This window comes from Leucopleurus acutus (genome assembly GCF_964270905.1).
Source record: "Leucopleurus acutus genome assembly, chromosome: 12".
In the NCBI taxonomy this organism is placed as follows: Eukaryota; Metazoa; Chordata; class Mammalia; order Artiodactyla; family Delphinidae; genus Leucopleurus; species Leucopleurus acutus.
Window position 1 is genome coordinate 13324759 of NC_139154.1, and position 20591 is coordinate 13345349.

Sequence of the window (20591 nt, forward strand, 5' to 3'; positions counted from 1 at the left end):
ATCTTCTATATACAGTAGTATGTATAAAACATCTCTTTTAAGAGGGAAGGTTAGTATAGCAGAGGAGAAAAGGACAAAGAGGTTTATATTGCTTTTCTCATCTAGCCCAGCTTAAAGAACTTTGTTTATCAAATGAATTTCAAGCTAAAATTTACTTCAAGTGAACAGCATTTGTCTTTTATTCCATTAGACATGAAGTTAGGGGTCTCAGAACAGTTTACCAATACCACATAGTCATAATATTAGCAGCTGCCCTGTATGGAGTATTTACCACCCTCCAAGCCCTGCCTTATTCCTCACTGCAACCCTGTGAGGAAGAAATGGTTGAGGAAGAAATGACTGCTCCCATTCTACAGAGGTGGAATCTGAGGTCTGGAGAAGCAACCAGCCCAAGGCCATACAGGTTCTTAGTGGAGGAACTTGGATTCAGTTCCAATTCGTGTGTCTTCAGACTCTGTTCTGTGGCTTACATTCTGTGCTGTTGTACTTTCCATTTAGAAAAATGAAGGACCGTAAGGATTAAATAATTTAAAGCCAGTCTGTAAACCAGACCTCTAATGTAAGCCTTTTCTGTTAAACAATTCAGATAAGCAATAACTCAAGTCTTTCTCTGTATGTTATGGGATTTTGTGTATGTGTCCATATAAATTTCCTAAAATAAATTGTGTCATTTAGGATTAAGTTTTGTTTACAAGTAACAGAGACCCAAAATACCAATGCCTTAAAGAAGAATGAAGTTTATTTCTCTCACACAGAAATCGGAGGTAGTAAGCCATCCACTGCATATGTGGTAGCCACGTGCCATGAAGCTCTTAGGGACCTCGGCTGCTTGTAGCTCTGCTGTTTCTAAGGTGTCCCTTGTCCACATGGTCCAGGACAGCCCGAACCACAGCTAGACATTTTGTATTACAGGAAGGGGCAAAGAGTATATACTTAGTTTCACTGGCCAGAACTTACATCTTGCAAAGCCATGCCCAGCTTTATTCCATATGGTTATGTGCCCAGCTAAAATTTGGGGTTTACTATTATAGAAAAGGAGGAAGAATGATACTGGGGCTCAGTCATCAGTCTCTGCCAGAGAAATGCATGGTAAAAAGAAATTATCTTTAGTGATTTGCCTCACATTTTATAATGTAGAATATGCTTGTACCATATCTCTTTATTCTGATTACTGCTAATGAAAGTTCTTTCAATTTTTTCAGGAATCTGGTCTTTCTGTAGACCCAAGCCAGAAAGAACCATTTGTGGAGTTAAACCGAATATTAGAAGCGTTAAAAGTCCGAGTTCTGAGACCTGCTCTGGAGTGAGTTACTGAGTTTGTTTTCTTTTAAGTACTTTGAGAGAACTCTGTAAGAAAATGGAATCAGAAACACGTTAGAGATTTTGAGATTATATATATATCTCACCTGGGGTAGACTTCAGAGGCATCAAGGGAGAATTATTTTATTTCTTTTAGCAAAGTGAGTTTGGGGGATATGCAATATGAGAAAATGGTTAGGGCTTATTTCACTTATCAGTTGGTCTGAATTCCCATGAGAGAAGAGGGTTTCCTCTAGCTAGGCTACACCTCCGCTTTAGACTAGCTTTATAACTGAAGGACTGTTGTTCAGATGGTCTGAGTTTGATATTTGAACTTCCATAATGTTCACTGCTTGCATTCTAAAAAAAAAAAAAGCAGTTTAATTGGTTATTGGAACCAAGTGGTATACGTAAAGAGAACAAATATTGTTATGGAGTTTTACTCTAATTGCCGTCATAAAATAATTCACTGTGAACTGGTCATTGATGTGAATTATACGAAATTACTGGGTTAGCTCTGATAAATATTACCCTAGTACAGAGTCAGCAGAGTTTTTCATAAAGGGCCAGGTAGTAAATATTTTAGGCTTTGCAGGCCACGTAAGGTCTCCGTTACATATTTTTCTTTATTTTATTTTACAACCCTTTAACAATGTAAAAAAAACCGTCTTGACCATCTGGCATACAAAACAGGCAGCAAGTCCTGTTTGGCCGGTGGCCATAGTTTGCTGACCCCTGTCCTAGAATTTTTTAATGTGAGAATTATCAGGTTATTTGTTTTAAAAAGAAAGAAAGGAAGAAAGGGAAGGAGGAAGGAAGGAAAGTTATAAAATAAAAGGAAGAAACTGGGTGATAGAAGCAGTGATATTATTTTGAGGTCATAGCCTTAGAATCCTGGGATTTTAAAACTGGAAGTATTTGATATCGTTATCAGGAAAAAAAATAGTTGGGAAGATCCTTCATGAGTTTTAAAAAATACACTTCCTTTTCCTTCTACTAACCCATTTAATTTTTCATAGGTTAGTTTTCTGTTTCTCATCATTTCTCAGTTCTTAGAAAATTTTGCAGAGTTCTAAAACCAGCCTAGGTGAACAGGCAGAGATAGAGTCCTGTGTAAATATATAAATATCAAATTTCTGTATAAATTGTAAATATGAGGTAACTCATTTATTTTATTTTCGTTGCTGCATGTGGATTTTCTCTATTTGCGGCGAGCAGGGGCTACTCTTCGTTGTGGTGCAGTGGCTTCTCATTGCGGAGCGTGGGCTTCAGTAGCTGCAGCACACGAGCTCAGTAGTTGCAGCCCTAGAGTGCGGGCCCTAGAGCGCATGGGCTTTAGTAACTGTGGCACGCGGGCTCTGGGGCACACAGACTTCAGTAGTTATGGCATGCGGGCTCAGAAGTTGTGGCTCGCAGGCTCTAGAGTGCAGGCTCAGTAGTTGTGGCGCATGGGCTTAGTTGCTATGCGGCATGTGGGATCTTCCCGGACCAGGGATCGAACCCGTGTTCCCTGTGTTGGCAGGCGGATTCTTAACCACTGCACCATCACTGCACCACCTCATTTATTTTAATTCTTTAACGATGTAAACGTCACTTAAGCAGCACCACTGTGTACTATGCATATTACCTTTATAGTTTGATTTTTTTTAGATTTTATTGTGACATCCCTGTGAGATTAAATTTAGTCAAGTACCTCTAATAACACCTCTTAAACAAAATATGGCAGCCATTCTTCTGTCTACTTTTTATATTCCACCTAAATGATTAAACAATTATAAAGGAGAGTGAGGGAGCCTAAATATGAAAATGTAATGGGTTTCACAGTTGTCTTATAGTGATTTAGAAATAATGTATGAGTTGTTATTTGAGGTAATAGTCATTTATCCATTAATTTCTCAGGTTCATCATCAAACTTTTATTGAGTGCTTATGTACCAGAGACTGTGCTGAGTATTTGGACTGCCTTAGCCCTCAAAATTCTCAAGGCTTGTTCCTTTTGGAATGAAGAAAATTCATAAGACCCTTTTAACTTTGGGCTTTTTCTGTAAGATCTAAGTTTCTGACTGGTAACTATGGCATATATATCAATGATTTCTGTAAATGTTTTCTGTTATTTGTAGCCTCAAGCAGTGCCTCTCAGGCAAAGGGAGGACTCATTCCATCCACTTGGCACTAACAGTGGAAACTACTGTACAGCAGTCCCTCGGTATCCATGGGGGATTGGTTCTAGGGACCCCTGTGGATACCAAGATTCATGGATGCTCAAGTCCCTTACGTAAACCGGCCTGGTAGCCTTGCCTGTCCGTATCCACGGCTGCGGAACCTGCAGAGGCCCTCCATATCTGCAGGCTCCGCAACTGTGCATTCGGAGGGCCAACTGTACAGTAGAAATTTTCTCCTTTCGCTTTTCTGGGAATATTGCCATGTTAAATATCTGCATATGGGGATGTAGTCCTAATTATAGTTGTCTCTTTTGGAGTGCTTATCATATGCCTAGCATTGTTCTAAGCATTTTATTTGTATTAGTTTATTCAGTCCTCATAATAACCCCATGAAGTAAGTACTGGGTTTACAGAGGGGGAATTGAGCCTGGAAGTTGCTCCATGAAAAAAAGGATATGGAGTCAAAAGGTCAGTCGAGGAAAGCTTCACATGGTATTCCCTAATATTCTCCTGTAAGAGAGTCACTTTAGAAGTAAGGGAGAAAGAGAAAAACAAATAGCATATTAATATTGCTTACATGTGGAATCTAGAAAAACGATACAGATGAACTTAGTTGCAAAGCAGAAATAGAGACACAGATGTAGAGGACAAACATATGGACACCAAGGGGGGAAGGGGGAGGTGGGATGAATTGGGAGATTGGGATGGACGTGTATACACTATTGATACTATGTGTAAAATAGATAACTAATGAGAACCTGCTGTACAGCACAGGGAACTCTACTCAGTGCTCTGTGGTGACCTAAATGGGAGGGAAATCCAAAAAAGAGGGGATACATTTATACATATAGCTGATTCACTTTGCTGTACAGTAGATACTAACACAACATTGTAAAGCAACTGTATTCCAGTAAAAGTTAATTAAGAGAAATGAGAGATTCACTTTAGCATATTAGAGGGGCCATCAGCAGTCCTACGGTAAAGAAACTCATTTAACTTTGTAAAACCCATGCGTATTTAACCAAAGACTCCCTGTCTCCTAACACCTATTAAAACTCACAAAATTGGCGATCTGTAGAACATAAGTTTGGAAAATCTTAGTTTAACAGAAATCTCCATTACAGAAACTCAGACTTCTCCAATTCTTGCCTATTGGTGGATGCAAAGCAAATACTCATTCAACATATTTTATGGGCAAGGTATGGAAAATTCACTGTACTCAACTTGTACCAAAAATTTAAAAATGTGGGACATGAGTTTCAGGAATTTTGGTTCAGATACACAGTGGAAAATCTTTCATATTTCATGTGTGGCATCTTCTTTTGTACCTGCTGGGGGGTACAGAAACCACCGTGGAACCACCCGAGAGAGAAAGCAAAAGGTGAAAGCCTGCAGCAGTTCTCGAGGCAGCCTAGGCAGTTGAGGCAGCGGCCAACCAAAAAGATTAATGTGGATAGAGGTCATGGAAGGCCTAGATGAGAAGGAAGTCTGGTGAGCATTACCTGTTAATCGCAACGAATAAAAGACGGTGGAAAAGAAGTGAGTAAGGAATGGTGACATGGCAGAGAGAAGCGGCAGAAGAACAGCTAATTATATATACAGATGTAGTCAGGACCCTGCCTACTCTTCTGTTCCTGCCCCTATATTTCTGAGTTTGTGTACAGATTTTTCTCCTCATCCAGATCACTTTATCTGTTTTTTGAGTTCCTCTTGGCATCTAGCATAGTGCTTATTTCTTAGCAGGCACTCAATAAAAGATGGGATAATTTGAAGGAGAACTTTGAACAAACATGACCTCCTCCTTCATGTGGCAGATAGAAGCAAAGCCAAAAATAACTGGTGTCAACAAAAGAATAACAGTAACTTACTTTGAGGAGATGGAGAAAATTAGAAAAATAGAAACTGTCTGTAACTCTGTGCCAGTTACTGACGTTTTGAAAGTGCTGTCTCGAGGGGAAGCTGGTTGGTTGCCTTCCTAAAGGTGTTTCAAAGAGTAATCCTGCCTTGGTGGATTTGCCGCAGTCTAGAATCTGACTCTCAACCTTGCAGACTTGGGAACCTGTTTTTTTTCAATACCCAGAGCAGGCCCAGGGGCCTCATAGCACTTGTTTAGAGGAATTTGCAGCTCTATTTGCAAAGTCTCAGTAGAATGCCATTAAGAGAACAGAAACTAACTGAATGATTATAAGAAAGAGACGTTATAGAATTTTTCACAGAAGAAGAGAGAAAAACTATTTCATTAGTCTAGATCACTGCAGAGTTTTCGATTAGACAGGCCATGAACAGTATCAGGCAAGCTGTTGAAGTATGAGAGGAATCCCATCTCTAAGCCTAGCGATTAGGTGAGGCTAGAAATAAAAACCACAGAGGAATGCGAGGTGACCTTGCCATTGTGGTTTCTTGGTGCTGTGTGAGAACAGTGGGTCTGAGGAGAAGGAAATGGTTGCTGGACTTAGAGAAATTGTGTATCAGTGCATAAAACACAATTTATAAGCAGAGAAGGGTTTTAGAAAGTGAAAATGAAGGAAGCAAGCCAAGGTGCCTGGTCATAGAGCCTTGGCCGCCACTGGCAAAGAGGGTGACTGGGATTACGCTGTTTCTGGTGTCTGTTTTCTCGTTGTTAGTTTTGTCTTCCTGTAGGCAGGCAGTCTTGCTGATTCAGGCATTTTTAATAGCTACATAGAACCACAGAATAAAGACTCTGATAGATGTACTTTTGGAGAAGAGGAATCAAGGTTTGAACAAGTTGGGTTTCCTTCCCCCAGTCTGAGGGGGTTCTGTTTTGTCTTGTTTCTTTTTTTGTTTTGTTGTGTCCCAGGGGTTGTTAATTCTGAAAGGGCAGAAGAGCTGAGTTGAGGGATATTGTTTTAATTCACGGGGACCATGCACTAAGTCTGGTGGAGAGAGCGACTATTAAAAAGAAGCTAATTGAAAATGGAAAGAGGTGCCCAGTGGCAAGAACACAGAAGAGAAAAAAGCACAATGGAATATAAAGGCCAAAGGGGAAAAAATATCTGGGGTGAGGACATCATTTTCTGTTGTCTGTTCTATGTTTGTTGCTGGCAAAAGTCTGTATGAGGTTCCAAGACAGTAGGTACTCCTCAGGAAGAAGAAGAGACATGGCCATCTCTTAACCTGGATCCCTCCTCACCAAGGACCTGGGCATTACTGGAGATGAGTGGGCAAGCTATGACTATAGAGAGATTGAGAATCTTCTTTTACAAAAAGGGAAAATTGAAAGAAACTGTCACTGAGATTACATATTTAAAAGAATAAGGAGTTGAACTAGGCCAGGAGGGGGAACTAAAGGGACTCTAGAATTTGTTCTTATAAAATGTGAACGGTTATTAATTTAAGCTTATCAAAAACTTGGTTTTGTGGTGGGAAACTAGCAGTAAATAAGGCAAAGTCATATTTAAGTACTTTATTAAAAAATCACGGGCTTCCCTGGTGGCGCAGTGGTTGAGAGTCCGCCTGCCGATGCAGGGGACGCGGGTTCGTGCCCTGGTCCGGGAGGATCCCACATGCCGCGGAGCGGCTAGGCCCGTGAGCCATGGCCGCTGAGTCTGCGCGTCCGGAGCCCGTGCTCCGCAACGGGAGAGGCCACAGTAGTGAGAGGCCCGTGTACCACCAAAAAAAAAAAAAATCCCTAATCTATAGAACTGTGCTGTCCAATGCGGTGGCCACTTGTCAGAGGTAGCTATTGGGTATGGCCGCCAAGCCCTGTGTTACTAAGAACTTCATGTAAAGTTGAAGGTGAAACACGGTAGTTCGTGTGGTTTCTTAAACAGCATGGAAGAAGGACAGAAGAAGGACAGAGATCCACAGCAACTCTGAGATGAGTAAAACGTTAGTAGTTCCAGCGATGGACTCAACTCATATCTGAATTGCCATTTGAAAATATCCCAGAAATCCAATGCTAGCTATCCTAAAGCAAAGTGATAGGGTTCTTCACTTTTCTGGCTGAATTCCAGTTTCTGGATTTTTTCAGCACTTGATTCGGTCACCAGTAACATTCAGCCAGTCCACACCTGTGGAGTAAACGCATGTCACTCATTTCCCTGAGCTTCAGCCTGTACCCCCAAGAAGATAGCCCCAAGGTAGACTAGAAGAAGAAGGTATTTGTAAGCCTTTTTAAAACGCTGTGAAAGGTTTTAGTGGAGTGTGCCGTAGGAACTGGAGAGAGGCATTTTTATTCACTATTATCAGAAACAGATCCCAGCCCAGGCTGGCAGAATGGTGAGAGGAGAGATAAACAGACCAGTGCTGTCAGTTAGGTTTCTGGGAAAGAACAGCTAGCTCTGAAGGTAGAATCTTGTTTTAATTATTTTTGGATTAATATGGAAATTCTAAACATGGAGCTAACAATGGGCCAAGTCTTTTTGGAGGCCTGACGCTGAAGATAATTAATGCTTCATGTTTCTGTGGGATAATTGCGTCGATATGGGTTGCTTCTGACTTAATCACCTAAGTAAGTAGTATTGTTTTGGGGTCTTTTAATGGAAGAGGCCCAGAAGTTCTCTCTACTAGTCACTGCAGTGGCAGTGAGCAGAGAGAATTGTGACATGGTGACCTTATTGGGTGTCATTGTTTTGGTCTCCAGTGTTTCTCTAAACAAGGAATGGTTCCAAAGCTGGCATTGCTCTTGTGGCACACATTGGAGATGTGGGAGCAGAATTTATTTTAGAAACCACAGTAAAGCTAATAATTTACCTGAATGTTTACATGTAGCTTGCTGGTTGTAGTATAGTGATCGTTCGTTTTTTAAAAATTTTAAAAATTAAAAATTTCTGCTAGGAATGCCATTAGCCCGAATACAGCACCCCGTTCACTTATTAACTGTTTTTTGTCTTTCCGTCACGTCTTCTAGTGCTTTGTAGACGAGTGGATTCAGTTTTTGGTGCTGATTGTAGTTTTGTGCTTTTGCAGTCTCGTGTGCTTTGTTGGTTTTGGATTTGTTGTTACCAGGTTAATTAAGGTCTGTTCTACCCCTTATTCCTGCTCAGTGAATCACACAGCCCAATATTCAGTGTGAACTTCTAGCGAAGACAACTTCAAAAAATTTTGAAGGGGATTAACTGGTACATGCTGATTCCCACAGAGTTGGTTCTATAAAAATCAAAGCAGCAGTGAGTATTACATGGAAATGCCCAAGTAACTCTTTTAAATGTAATTTTCTTACTAATGACTTTGGAGAACGTTAAGCCTATCCCCTCGGTAAACACATGTTAAGTAGCTTATTATTGTCTGTGCCAGTCTCCCGGCTCAGTGCTTCTTCGAGACCCCTCATTTAATGCCCATAACCCTCTGAGTTGCCCCCGCTTTACAGTAAGGAAACGGACTTGAGAGCATTAAGTGACAGACTGCCCCGATTCACCCCACAGAGCCAGGATTTAAAGGGCCATGCATGTTTGGCTCTATTAACCTGTGCCCTCTATCACTGTACCCCATGCAGAGTAGAAGGGGCACCGAGCTGAGCAAGGCAGAGCCCCTACTTTAAGAGGCCAGAAACTGTCCTACCAAGTAGATTGTGTGTGAAGAGCTGGGAGAGGTTCAAATAAAGAACCTCTCGAGTTCTGTGGATGGAGAGATGAGTAGGGAACTTGTAGAAAATATGGTCATTGAGCCTGGGCCTTGAATTTTTCAATTCCGTTCTCAGCGACTCAATTTGTTTGATAGTACTATTGTAAAAATGTAACTAGCACCTGCACTGGGAGATAGTACCATGGCCTCTAATGTCATAGAAGGAACAAGTCCTCTATCTGGACCAGCTTTCATTCACCTGGACACATCACTGTTGATGGTGATGCATATCGCTACCTCAGGTTGTCTGAATCTGTTTGCATGCTTTTCTTGGCCTGCACCTCACTCTGCCTCCATTCTGTTCTGAAGAGGCCTCTTATTTTCCTCCTTTAATTCTTTATACACATGGCAGATGCCTCTAATTTACCCTGTTGGCCAGCCACCGTGTTCTTCACCTTCCCTGTGCTGCCTGTCGGCATCAACCTCTTGGTTTTCCAGCCTTCCCTCTTAGAAACAAGAGTGGAGGGGCAGAGATCTCGGTGATGACAGGCCCCGTTCCCAAGCTGCTTTCTCCATGGTATCACTCTGGGCTGTCTTTGCCTTTATAAAGTAGCCTCCTGCCTCTGAGAGCCTTATGTTTTTCCTCTCCTATTTCTTTTCTCTGTTGAACCGATGGACAGTTCTCTCTGCACGATTCCAGTGTGCCCAAATTTCATTTACCACAGTTTAGTTAAATAACACCAATTCCCCAACAACACAGTTCAGATTTCAGTCACCATGAAGTATTGTGAGTAATTGCATTAAATAAAAACTTCTCTGCCAGCTCTTCAGTCCACAGATACATAATAACACACGTGCATCGTGATCATGACTGGTCACCTCACTGCTTTTTCCGTCTGTTGGTGATTGGTCACAGTGCAATTCATTTCGCCCTCAGACAGCAAAGGTGTGGTTGTATTGCTTCCTTGCCTCTGCTGATAAGCCCACATGGCACATTACAGAAATGGATCATTGAAAGAGGGACTTGGTCCACAAAGATGAATTGCTAGAAGTGAAACTGAATGCATTGAGGAAGATTTGAAAATGATGACAGCAAAGTGAAGCTAGCACAAGACCTAGGCCTCCATGAAGCTATGGTACACTGCATATTGAAAAGTCCTGTGAATGTAAAAACCAAGGTTGAAGTCGCTTCAACACCTTTTAATTTAAATCGCACTGGGAACAGAAAGCTGCTTGTGATTTAAATGATGGCGCATTTACTTCTACTTTGTTTGTAAAAACAAACGAAACAAACCAAAACACCTCCCATCAGTTTGGCTAACTTTCAGGCCAAAGTGCTTAAGTTATTAGTTGCCTCATTGAAAGAAAACAGTTTAAAAAGGAGATTGAGGAAGGACTTTACTGTCAATAAAGGATGGTTTCAGCATTTCAGAAATCATCGTGAATCGACTAACGTTAAACTGTCTAGGGAGGCTGCTAGCGTGGATAAGAAAGCTGCTGTGAAATTCGTACCCAGATTCCAAAGATTAGGTAAGGCAGGTGTTAACGATGGTTGTCCAGAGAGACAACCCCATCAAGAACTTACACAACTAGAGATGTGGGACCACGAAGTGATCATGAAGGATATCAAAATAGATGAACTCTCTCGTTAGGAGGCAACACAGAGTGTTAAACCTATACTCACCTGGCTGGTTAACTGTGGCCCAGGAATTAGGGTCAAGAAAATACAAACATGGGGGCCCGGGTACAATCCTGGGGATGAGGGAGAGGCCGCATCAGCAAGCGTTTCACCCTAACGCTTAAATGTGCTTTTACGTGTCTGCGGGGCTAAAAATGGGGTAGACCAGCCTTAGCTTAGAAAATGACATTTTGCCAGAGAGGGAGAAATTTAGAAATGTTTATTCTAATCCCTGGCCTTGTGAGATTTAAGCTCAATATACTATTCAGAAGTTAAATGAAGATAATACAGTGTTTCAGAATAGAATGACAAGAAACATGACCCTTGAGAAACACGGGAAAACTTGTATTCTATGAATTTAGGTTTTGCATTCTCCCTACACTCTCTCTGCAGCTCTTTTTTGTAATCGGTATCTACTTTTCTAAGAATATTGTAGGGGGACAGCAATTAGCAATGCTAGTTTTTCCTGATTATTTTGTAGCCCTGTCTATAGCAAAATTTGAAAGTGTGTCAAAATAAATTCAAGGTGTAAATTAGGAATTACATTGTCTAAATGCCTCTCCAAGTTTAAAAATGAGGTATATATATCTATAGCTTGAAAAGCTTGAATTTCTAATTCATAGCCTGAATTACTTTTAACAAAAGTAATTTGCAATCACCATTAGCTCTTTGATGAAAAAAGAAAGTTAAGAAATTTTGTTTAGTTTTACATTAGCTAAAAAAAGTTAAGTATAAAAATAAGTAATATATGTTCATTATAGAAAACTCTCCTTTTTTTTTTGCGGTACGCGGGCCTCTCCCGTTGCGGAGCGCAGGCTCAGCGGCCATGGCTCACGGGCCCAGCCGCTCTGCGGCACGTGGGATCTTCCCGGACTAGGGCACGAACCCGTGTCCCCTGCATCGGCAGGCGGACTCTCAACCACTGCGCCACCAGGGAAGCCCAAATTCTTCTATCTTAAAAATCACTGTCATCTGGACTGCTATTAGCTGCTGTTCATCGCTGTGTCCTCCTGGGTGTTTTTAGCCCCCTGGTGCTGCTCTAATAGCTGGTGCCCTATTCCAGTGAGTCATAATCCACACGGTAGCAGTTGATGTGTGAATCCAACTTTCCTAGAGTCATTCCTGTTAAAAATTTTGGCGAGTAGAATTTTTTTTTCCTATATATCACAACTTTTCCTCCCCTTTAACATTGTATCGTGAACATTTGCGTATAAAAATAGAGTTTTTCCTCCTTTGTGAGTTGCCCACTTAAGGACTTTGCCCTTCTCTGTTGGTCTTCGTCGTTTACTAAAGTTTGTAGTTACTCTCTGTTAGTTCCCTTCTTTGACTCTTGCAAACGCTTGGATATATACCTCATTATCAGAAACTGAAAAAAGAAAAGGCTCACTGCCTTTCTTTACTTGGTAGTAGGAAAACATACTCATGTTTTTATGAGTTAGAATGGAGTAGGAAAAACTTTGGTAAGTGATCTGATTTAAATATGCTTGCTTGGACCTGGAAGTCGGGAAGGTACCTGACAGACTGGAGACGGGCAAATGCACAGCACTTTTGGTACTGGCAGCTGGTGTTGGGCATTCATAAAAGAGAGCTGCTGGAGGTACCTGGTTGGTGTCACCAAGTCTCCAGACTTGGTGTTGCAGCCAGACTGCATTAATCTTAGTGCCACGTAAGGATCCAAGACTTACTTAAATAAATTTAAGCAAATATTTCCAAGGCCCAAGTGATTATTATTTTTAAAAATCACATTGATTTTGAGGTCAGAGAAGCTTCATGATTTGACTCTAAGACGTGGATGTGTATCAACAAGTTGATTCGAATATTCATATGCATGTGCAGACCTTTTTGGGAAGGACAGGATCCAGTGAAAGTGCTGCTTCATGAGATCTGATCCCAGTCAACTGATTCATTATGAATAACTTGAAGCATTTTACTCTTGTAGTTTGTAGAGTAACTCAGTGTTTATATTCATACCCAATAGTTCAGATTCTGAGGGTCCTTAGTGAATCGGGTTAGGTGGGGAATATTTGTCCAACTAAAGATCAGATTAAAGAAGAATGATACTAACATCTTCTACATGTTAATATGTTTAAAGAAGTGAAGCAGTGTTTCTTACCACTTGCTTGCAAATCTGATTTTAACAGCTGTCTGATAATGCTTTTCTGCTTTACTGCTCACCTTTAACTGGTAGTCCCAGCTCAAGGTTATTCCAACTGTTTGTACTCTATTATTATTATTTTTTAATTTTTTTTTTTTGGCGGTACGCGGGCCTCTCACTGTTGTGGCCTCTCCCGTTGCGGAGCACAGGCTCTGGACGCGCAGGCTCAGCGGCCATGGCTCACGGGCCCAGCCGCTCCGCGGCATGTGGGATCTTCCCGGACCGGAGCACGAACCCGTGTCCCCTGCATCGGCAGGCGGACTCTCAACCACTGCGCCACCAGGGAAGCCCCAACTGTTTGTACTCTAGAGGCCTGCGTCACTGTACTTTGGATGATTCAAAACTGCATGTTGTTCTTTCCCTCATTAGCACTGTTTGTACAAATCTTTTTGGTGCTGTGTTGACACTGTATGTTATTTACACAGCTTTATCTGCCTGATTAGACTGAAAGCATCTTGAGGGTAAATACTTATGATTACTGTTTGTAATCTCAAAGCACGTATAGCACCAGATCTTGCACCAGTGAAAGTTTAAACATAGATGTTCCCCTTCAGCATCTTGTGTTTCATTTATAAACATGCCAATTTAACAGGAAAAGAGTAGTGGATCTAGGCAGTCAGTAATCAGTCTCATGGCTGACACCTGCTTCATATTGTGGCCTGGTACAGTTCCAAATATGTCAGAGACAGTCTTGTCTTGGTGTTAAACCTTATTAAATATGTAATTGTCATCTAACTTAATATTTTTTCTTTCTTTCACTGGCTGCAAAGCATCTTTAGGTATAGTTTGTTTACTTTCTTTATGAAAGTCTCTGGGCCTAGGGCTTGATGTTACCACTGACTTCCACAAGATGGCAGACTAAACCCATTTTTTGGTGTTAGGTGTTTGAAACCATTTTTAACACACATGCTCGTGCTCTTAATTACTGTTAAAAATCTTTTTTGAAAAAAAAACTTTTTTGCTTTTTCTTTAGATGGGCGGTATCAAACCGAGAAATGCTCATAGCCCAGAACAGCTCCTTGGAATTTAAGCTACACAGGCTCTATTTTATTAGCTTGTTAATGGGTGGAACTACAAATCAACGAGAGGCATTACAATATGCGAAAAATTTTCAGCCATTTGCCCTGAATCATCAAAAAGGTGAGTCTAGAGTTAGCTGTTTTTAATGGTTGGAACAGGACCATGGCCGCCACTGGAATTTAAGTTTATCTTAACTAGATCTAATATACATTTGCTAATAAACTGAAACAATTGCAGATGATAAATCACTTACTAAAAAAAGCTTCTTGGCTGGCTCTAGAACAAAAGTAAAGCGTTAAAGCCTCTTAGTTGAAAAGTCAGAGAGAGACATTGCATTTTGGGGGATTCTACAGTAACCTAAGAGGAGACAGAGAAAACGTGAAGTATGCACTTGCATCCCCCCACCGTACTGCTGTTATGGCCACGACAGAGTGTCTGAAGGTGCAACAGGGTAGCAGCAGTTACTCCCAGGTGTCAGTGTAGAGGGACTGACTAGTTTTACAGCCAAAGATATGTGATGACCCCATTTATGACATTACTATTACTTCTCTAGATAATGGTAATTATACTATGCTGTGTATAAATTATAAGTTCAGTATTTAGTGCTTCCCTTTTCTTCTTCTTTTTCTCTGTGCTGTTTCTTTAATAGAAACCAAGCTTAAGTACCAGAATTTTAAAAGACATTGTCAGTTAGTTATTTTATGCCATGTCAGCTGGGGGAATTCTTGCCTTTTTCAATGTATTGCCTGACAGCTCTGTTTCAGGTGTGATCATCACACCTCCAAATTGCTTCTGCTTTTGTTTAGACATTCAGGTTTTGATGGGAAGCCTTGTGTACCTGAGACAAGGGATTGAGAACTCACCATATGTTCACCTGCTTGACGCAAACCAGTGGGCTGACATCTGTGACATCTTTACACGGGATGCCTGTGCCCTCCTGGGGCTCTCCGTGGAGTCCCCGCTCAGTGTCAGGTATGGAAATTGTCCTGTTATTGAAATGTGCGTTGCATTGGTTAGTTCTGCTTAATTTGTTGTCTAGTTCTTGATGTTTAAAGCTGAGAGAACATGTGTCTTTCTGAAGAAGAGTACAGTTGGTATTTCAAGAGATCGTCACAATTGGCAGTGACCTAGTTCTAAGTGTGGTCTGTGATCCTTTGGGGGGTCTCTGAGAGCCTTTTCCACTGTGTTCACGTTGTGGGGTAAACTGCTCCAGCCTTAGCACAGATCGGGGCAGTGGTCCCAAATCCCACAAGGACTGGCTGTATTCCTCATCCACCACACACTTGCAGATATTTTAATTTTACTTAAGACTGTTCTTGACAAAACGTTAAAAGTCACTCACTTTATTAAATGTCGACCTTTGAATGTACATCTTTTTAACATTCTGTGTGCCCAAATAGGAAGCTCAGATAAAGCACTTCAGCTCATGCCAAATCAGACAGTATGATGATCGTCTCAAGAAAAAGCATCTGTATAATGTTTGAGTTATGAGCTAAAAACTAGTTGCTTTTTTCCTGGAACACAGTTTTCACTTGAACACAGTTTTTGCTTTTACCTCTTAGAAGACAGACTATAGTTACTCAGACTCAGGTTTTTAGCAGATATGTATTCAGATGAATGAAGTAAGCTTGTCACGTCAGGGAAAGCAACTGGTGGTATCTTTTGCTCCGGTGGTAAAATTCAAGATTGTAAGCTAAAATAGAAAGTTGGGAAAACTTGAACCGACCACTGTAAGCTTGACAGTTCCCCAATGCTTAAAGACATTTCTGATGAGATTGGTGGTAATAATAATGAATTTGAATTTTTTGATATTGCATAATGAAATGTGCTAACACTTGGAAGATCAGTAAGATCTCACAAAATCATGCATGAGTAAAAGATTCATTCAGAGTCCGAGACCATTGGGTTTTAGTGGAGCAGGGTACGAAAAGTACAATGGCAAGGATTCAGATTCCACTTTCCAACTAACATTTAAAAAAACTAGTACTTGTTGGGACTTCCCTGGTGGTCCAGCGGTTAAGACTCCATGCTCCCAATGCAGCGGGGGGCTGGGTTCGATCCCTGGTCAGGGAACTAGATCCTGCATGCCACAACTAAAGATTCCACATGCTACAACTGAAGATCCTGCGTGCTGCAACCAAAGACCTGGGGCAGCTAAATTCAAAACAAAACAAAACTACTATTTGTTGAGTTTTAGTGTGGCATTAAAGAAGACTATCCACAGTTACCTGAAAAGGTGGTGTAAGTGCTACACATCTGTGTGAGGCTAGATTTCTTTCACTTACTTCAACCAAAAGAATACATTGCAACAGATTGAATGCAGAGGAAGTCGTAAGAACCCAGTTGTCTTCTGTTAAGCCAGACATTAGAAAGATTTGTAAAAACGTAAAACAATGCTGCTCTTCTCACAGGTTTACTTTTGGTTTGGAAAATACAGTTATTTTTTGTGAGACTGTTATTTATAACATGTTTTTTATTTTTAAGTGAATTAATCAATATTTTAATTCTCAGTTTTAATTTCTAATACAATAAATAATGATAGGTATAACCCACAAAATTAAATGCTCTTTGAGATCCTTAATGTTTAAGCCGGTAAAGGGGTCCTGAGATCCAAAAGGCTTAAGAACCACTTTTAAGAAATAACTTTTTGGGGACTTCCCTGGCGGTCCAGTGGTTAGGACTCTGCTTCCACTGCAGGGGGCGCAGGTTCGATCCCTGGTCGGGGAGCTAAGATCCTACATGTGCCTTGCTGCGCAGCCAAAAAAAAAAAAAAAGAACCTTTTTAGCTCTTCTATTTATTTGGCTCCTCCAGTGTTTTGAATCCCTGCTACGTGCCAGGCATTGTGTGAGACAAGAGATGAATAAGGCGCAGCCTGCATTCCACAGGGGCTCCACCTGAACGGAGGAGACAGACTCGTGCAGTTAACTGTAAGGTGTGGTGGGGCTGCAGGTCTGGTTCTCTGGGACAGACTCTGAAATGAGCGGAGACTCACGTGCAGGAAGTGTGCTGGGATCAGCTCCTGTGGGGAACGAAAGCAGCAGGGTCAGGCAGAGGGAGAAGCTGGACTGTGATCCAGTCTCACCAGAGGCCTCAGTCCACCCCTGCGGAGCTCTGGAGCTGCAGTGGCCTGTGGAGTTGTCCCAAATTGGTGCAACTTTTGTATCCTCAGGTGGAGCAGTCATCGAACGTGTCCCTGGTCAGGTCGCTTTCTCCAAATGAGGACAGTCCTGAAGGGGACTCAGTGGAGAGCTGACCGCCAGCACTTCTAGATGAGAAAGGTGCTTCTGCCCTGTACAGGGGTGATCTGGGTCTGGAAGGAACTGTGAAAGAAAATGTTTCAGAGTGTCATTAATGTTAAGAATGCCATTAATGGACTTCCCTGGTGGCGCAGTAGTTGAGAATCCGCCTGCCAGCGCAGGGGACACGGGTTCGAGCCCTGGTCCAGGAAGATGCCACATGCCGCGGAGCAACTAAGCCTGTGCACCACAACTACTGAGCCTGCACTCTAGAGCTCGCGAGCCACAACTACTGAAGCCCACGTGCCACAACTACTGAAGCCCACGTGCCACAACTACTGAAGCCTGCGTGCCTAGAGCCCGTGCTCCGCAACAAGAGAAGCCACTGCAGTGAGAAGCCCAGCCACTGCAATGAAGAGTAGCCCCTGCTCGCCCCAACTAGAGAAAGCCCACGCACAGCAACAAAGACCCAATGCAGCCAAAAATAAAATAAAATAAAATAATTTAAAAAAAAAGAATGCCATTAATGACTGGTAGGCAGAGCTTATTAAATCTGGTGGTTTTGTAAACTAAGACTGTGTGTGTGCGTGCACGCACGCAAAATAGGGGGCTTTGTAATGCTTTGAATCCAATGGCCAGGGTCCTCTGCACATAGCACGGAGTCTGGAGGAGTTGACGTTTCCTAGGACCAAGCTTTCTGACACCTGGCCTGGCATTAACATTTCCTCTTCTGCCTTCCCAGTTTCTCAGCAGGTTGTGTGGCACTGCCAGCTTTAATTAATATCAAAGCTGTGATCGAACAGAGGCAGTGCACTGGAGTTTGGAACCAGAAAGATGAATTACCTGTGAGTGCCATTTTCTGTTAGTTATTACCTCTCCTGTCATTAGAAGAACGTGGATGTTAAGGATTTTAAATGCCTGTCTTGCCTTTTAGTCAGGGAACATTACTGTAGCCTTTTGACAGGGGTTCTTTTATGTGTATGTAGACATGATTAAACAGTAGAAGTGGGGAGCTAGTACATTTTGGAGGCGCTGGAAGATCTTTCTTACCATTTTGACTTAGAGTTGCAGTGACAGCTAATGAAGGAAAGCATCAGAAGTGGGGAGGGTGGATATACTGTAGCATGTGGTATGTTCTAAGTGCAGGTGCTAAACCACTCATACTGTGAGCTTTTTAAAATATGAAAGCAGTGAGTCCACTTGATTTAGTTTTGTCTGGAACGTTGATATTTATGAGATCATGGGCTTGTGCTGGTTATATTTTTCTAATACCAATTAAAATAAGTGTATAGCTGTTAAAGGTCGTCGCAGTGACATCTGCGGTCATCAGTGGCCCTCCCGTGCTGTGTGTCCACCGTTGTCATGGACTGGGCCATGGTTTTAAACATCTGCTCCAGTCACTTGCCAGCTCTGTAACTTCTCAAAGCAGTAGTTTGTCCGTCTCTGAAATGGGGACCGTCCTTCTCTTTATGGGGCTATTAAAGGCTGGAGGTAACAGAGGGATGCTTAGAATAATATAGGACACATAGTAGGTAGTCAGGTTTTGTTGCCGTAGTAGTTATGACATGGAGCAATAACAAAGGTCATCGTGTGTGTATGTTTCCATCAGGCCTCTGACAGTAGGCACTGAAACTTTGACGGGAATTATCATTCCTGTCTTGACTTGGTCACAGATCCTAAAGGGCCAAAATATGCATTTGGCATTTTTGCTTTTTTTCTGCCACCCCTGTGCGCAGGTTTATCTGCAATTACCCTGTTCTTCCAGCTGGTAACTGTCAGTTGGTTGCCCCAGCTTCTCAGAGATCTGTCCTGATTAAAGGCGCAGGTGCACTGCCAGTCCTGAGCGTGGTCGGGACACGAGCAGGACCCTGCATGGCTGCTGCTCATCTGAGCAAGTGAAACGAACTTGAGTCTTCACTCGCTTTGCTGAGGCAGGTGCCTGCAAGAACCTGGCAGTTTCCCAGGTGTATTGTCAGTATCTTTGACACTTGCGCACTAGAGCAAAGCACACTGAAATCTGAATTCACCCAAAGCCTGTGTGTCAGGGTGATAAAACAGTTGCGGGGAGGGCGGTGGGGGGGATGATCTGGTCATTTTTTCTCAGGATTATTGTTACCCTTTGCCGCCTTTCTTGAAAGAATCTGAGCAATAGACTCTTATGTTGATACAGCCATTTTAGGTTTAAAAGGAAGGAAAACAGTAAGAACTCATGTTTGTGGAGCCTCTGTGCTGTGCTAACCACTATGCTAAGGTGGTTTCATAGCGTTTGTTTTGTTCACTGCAAAGAGAGAGAGCTGATACAAGTGCTGTGAGCTCAGATGGATGGGCTGTGAATTCTCCTGCTGAACTTTAATTTAAAGCCCTTGTTTCAGGTAGTTTCTCTGGACAGTTACACATAAAACATGGAAAAGATCTGGATCTGAAGCCCACACAGCAGTAAACAATGTTTAGTCTGCCTTTAAAGGAATTATCACGCTGAATTGTATCACCTAGCTAAGGGTGCTGTAAAAACAGTCAGGAGTCTCGCGGGTTTACTCTTCGATATTTGCTGATGGATTTTCAAGAGTATTTGACTTCTAGAGTGTTGCCTTGCCTTTGACTCTTGCTCTCAGGCAGCAGAATTTGGTTTGATACGTAGTGTTAAAAATAATTTAGAATTGTGAGGTAATACTTTGAATCCCAAAGACTGTCCATCTTTGGTTAGTTTAGAAGAGTGCTGTAAAAAGTTACCTTCAGATGAGTAGGTTTGATAAATGTTCTTTGCTGCAGAGTACGTACTGACATGTGGATGGTTTTCTGTAATATAACTTGAGCCTTTTACCTTTTTTTAAAAACAGATTGAAGTGGACCTTGGTAAAAAGTGCTGGTATCACTCAATATTTGCCTGTCCTATTCTTCGTCAGCAAACCACAGATAACAATCCACCCATGAAATTGGTCTGTGGTCACATTATATCAAGAGATGCCCTGAATAAAATGTTTAATGGTAGCAAGTAAGTGTCTGACTTTTTCAGTGGCAGTAAAAAAAAAAAAAAAGAAAGAAACAAATACTCTTTTGGAACTTAGTGGGAAGATAAGTAACAAGGATAAATAAATGTAGCTAGAATTTAGAAAGAAATAGATTTCTTAACTACTTATTTAGTTTAGTGGGTGGTATCTTTTCTCAGTCTTTATTAGTCTTTGTTCATGAATTTATTGATTAGATTTATAACCGTGATCTTTAACTCTTAACTTTTTGGGTGGGTGGTACATTGTCAGCCCAGCCCTTCCCCTCCCTTTTACACAAATGGTAGCATACTATATACACTGTTCTGAACTTTGCTTTTTTTCACTTAGTGATACATCTTGGAGATTTTTTTCTGGTGTAGAAAGAGCCCTCATTCTTTTTTAAAGCTGTAGATTATTCTGTCCTATGGAAATGTGATAATTTATTTAACCAGCTCCCTGATGATGAACATTTAACTTTTGTTACTATAAAGTGAATTACCGTATCTATATGTGATTTATAAATTTGTAGAA

The 20591-nt window shown here is 41.6% G+C and overlaps 1 protein-coding gene across 1 annotated transcript in view; it reads left to right on the plus strand.

Annotated features, from left to right (window-relative positions):
• RMND5A (required for meiotic nuclear division 5 homolog A) overlaps positions 1–20591 on the plus strand; it is a 61529-nt gene that overhangs the window by 35469 nt on the left and 5469 nt on the right. The window contains exons 4-8 of the mRNA XM_082851963.1: positions 1203–1303; positions 13790–13956; positions 14643–14808; positions 17816–17918; positions 19911–20065. Coding sequence (XP_082708089.1) covers positions 1203–1303; positions 13790–13956; positions 14643–14808; positions 17816–17918; positions 19911–20065 — 692 coding nt within the window. The remainder of the gene's footprint in view (positions 1–1202; positions 1304–13789; positions 13957–14642; positions 14809–17815; positions 17919–19910; positions 20066–20591) is intronic.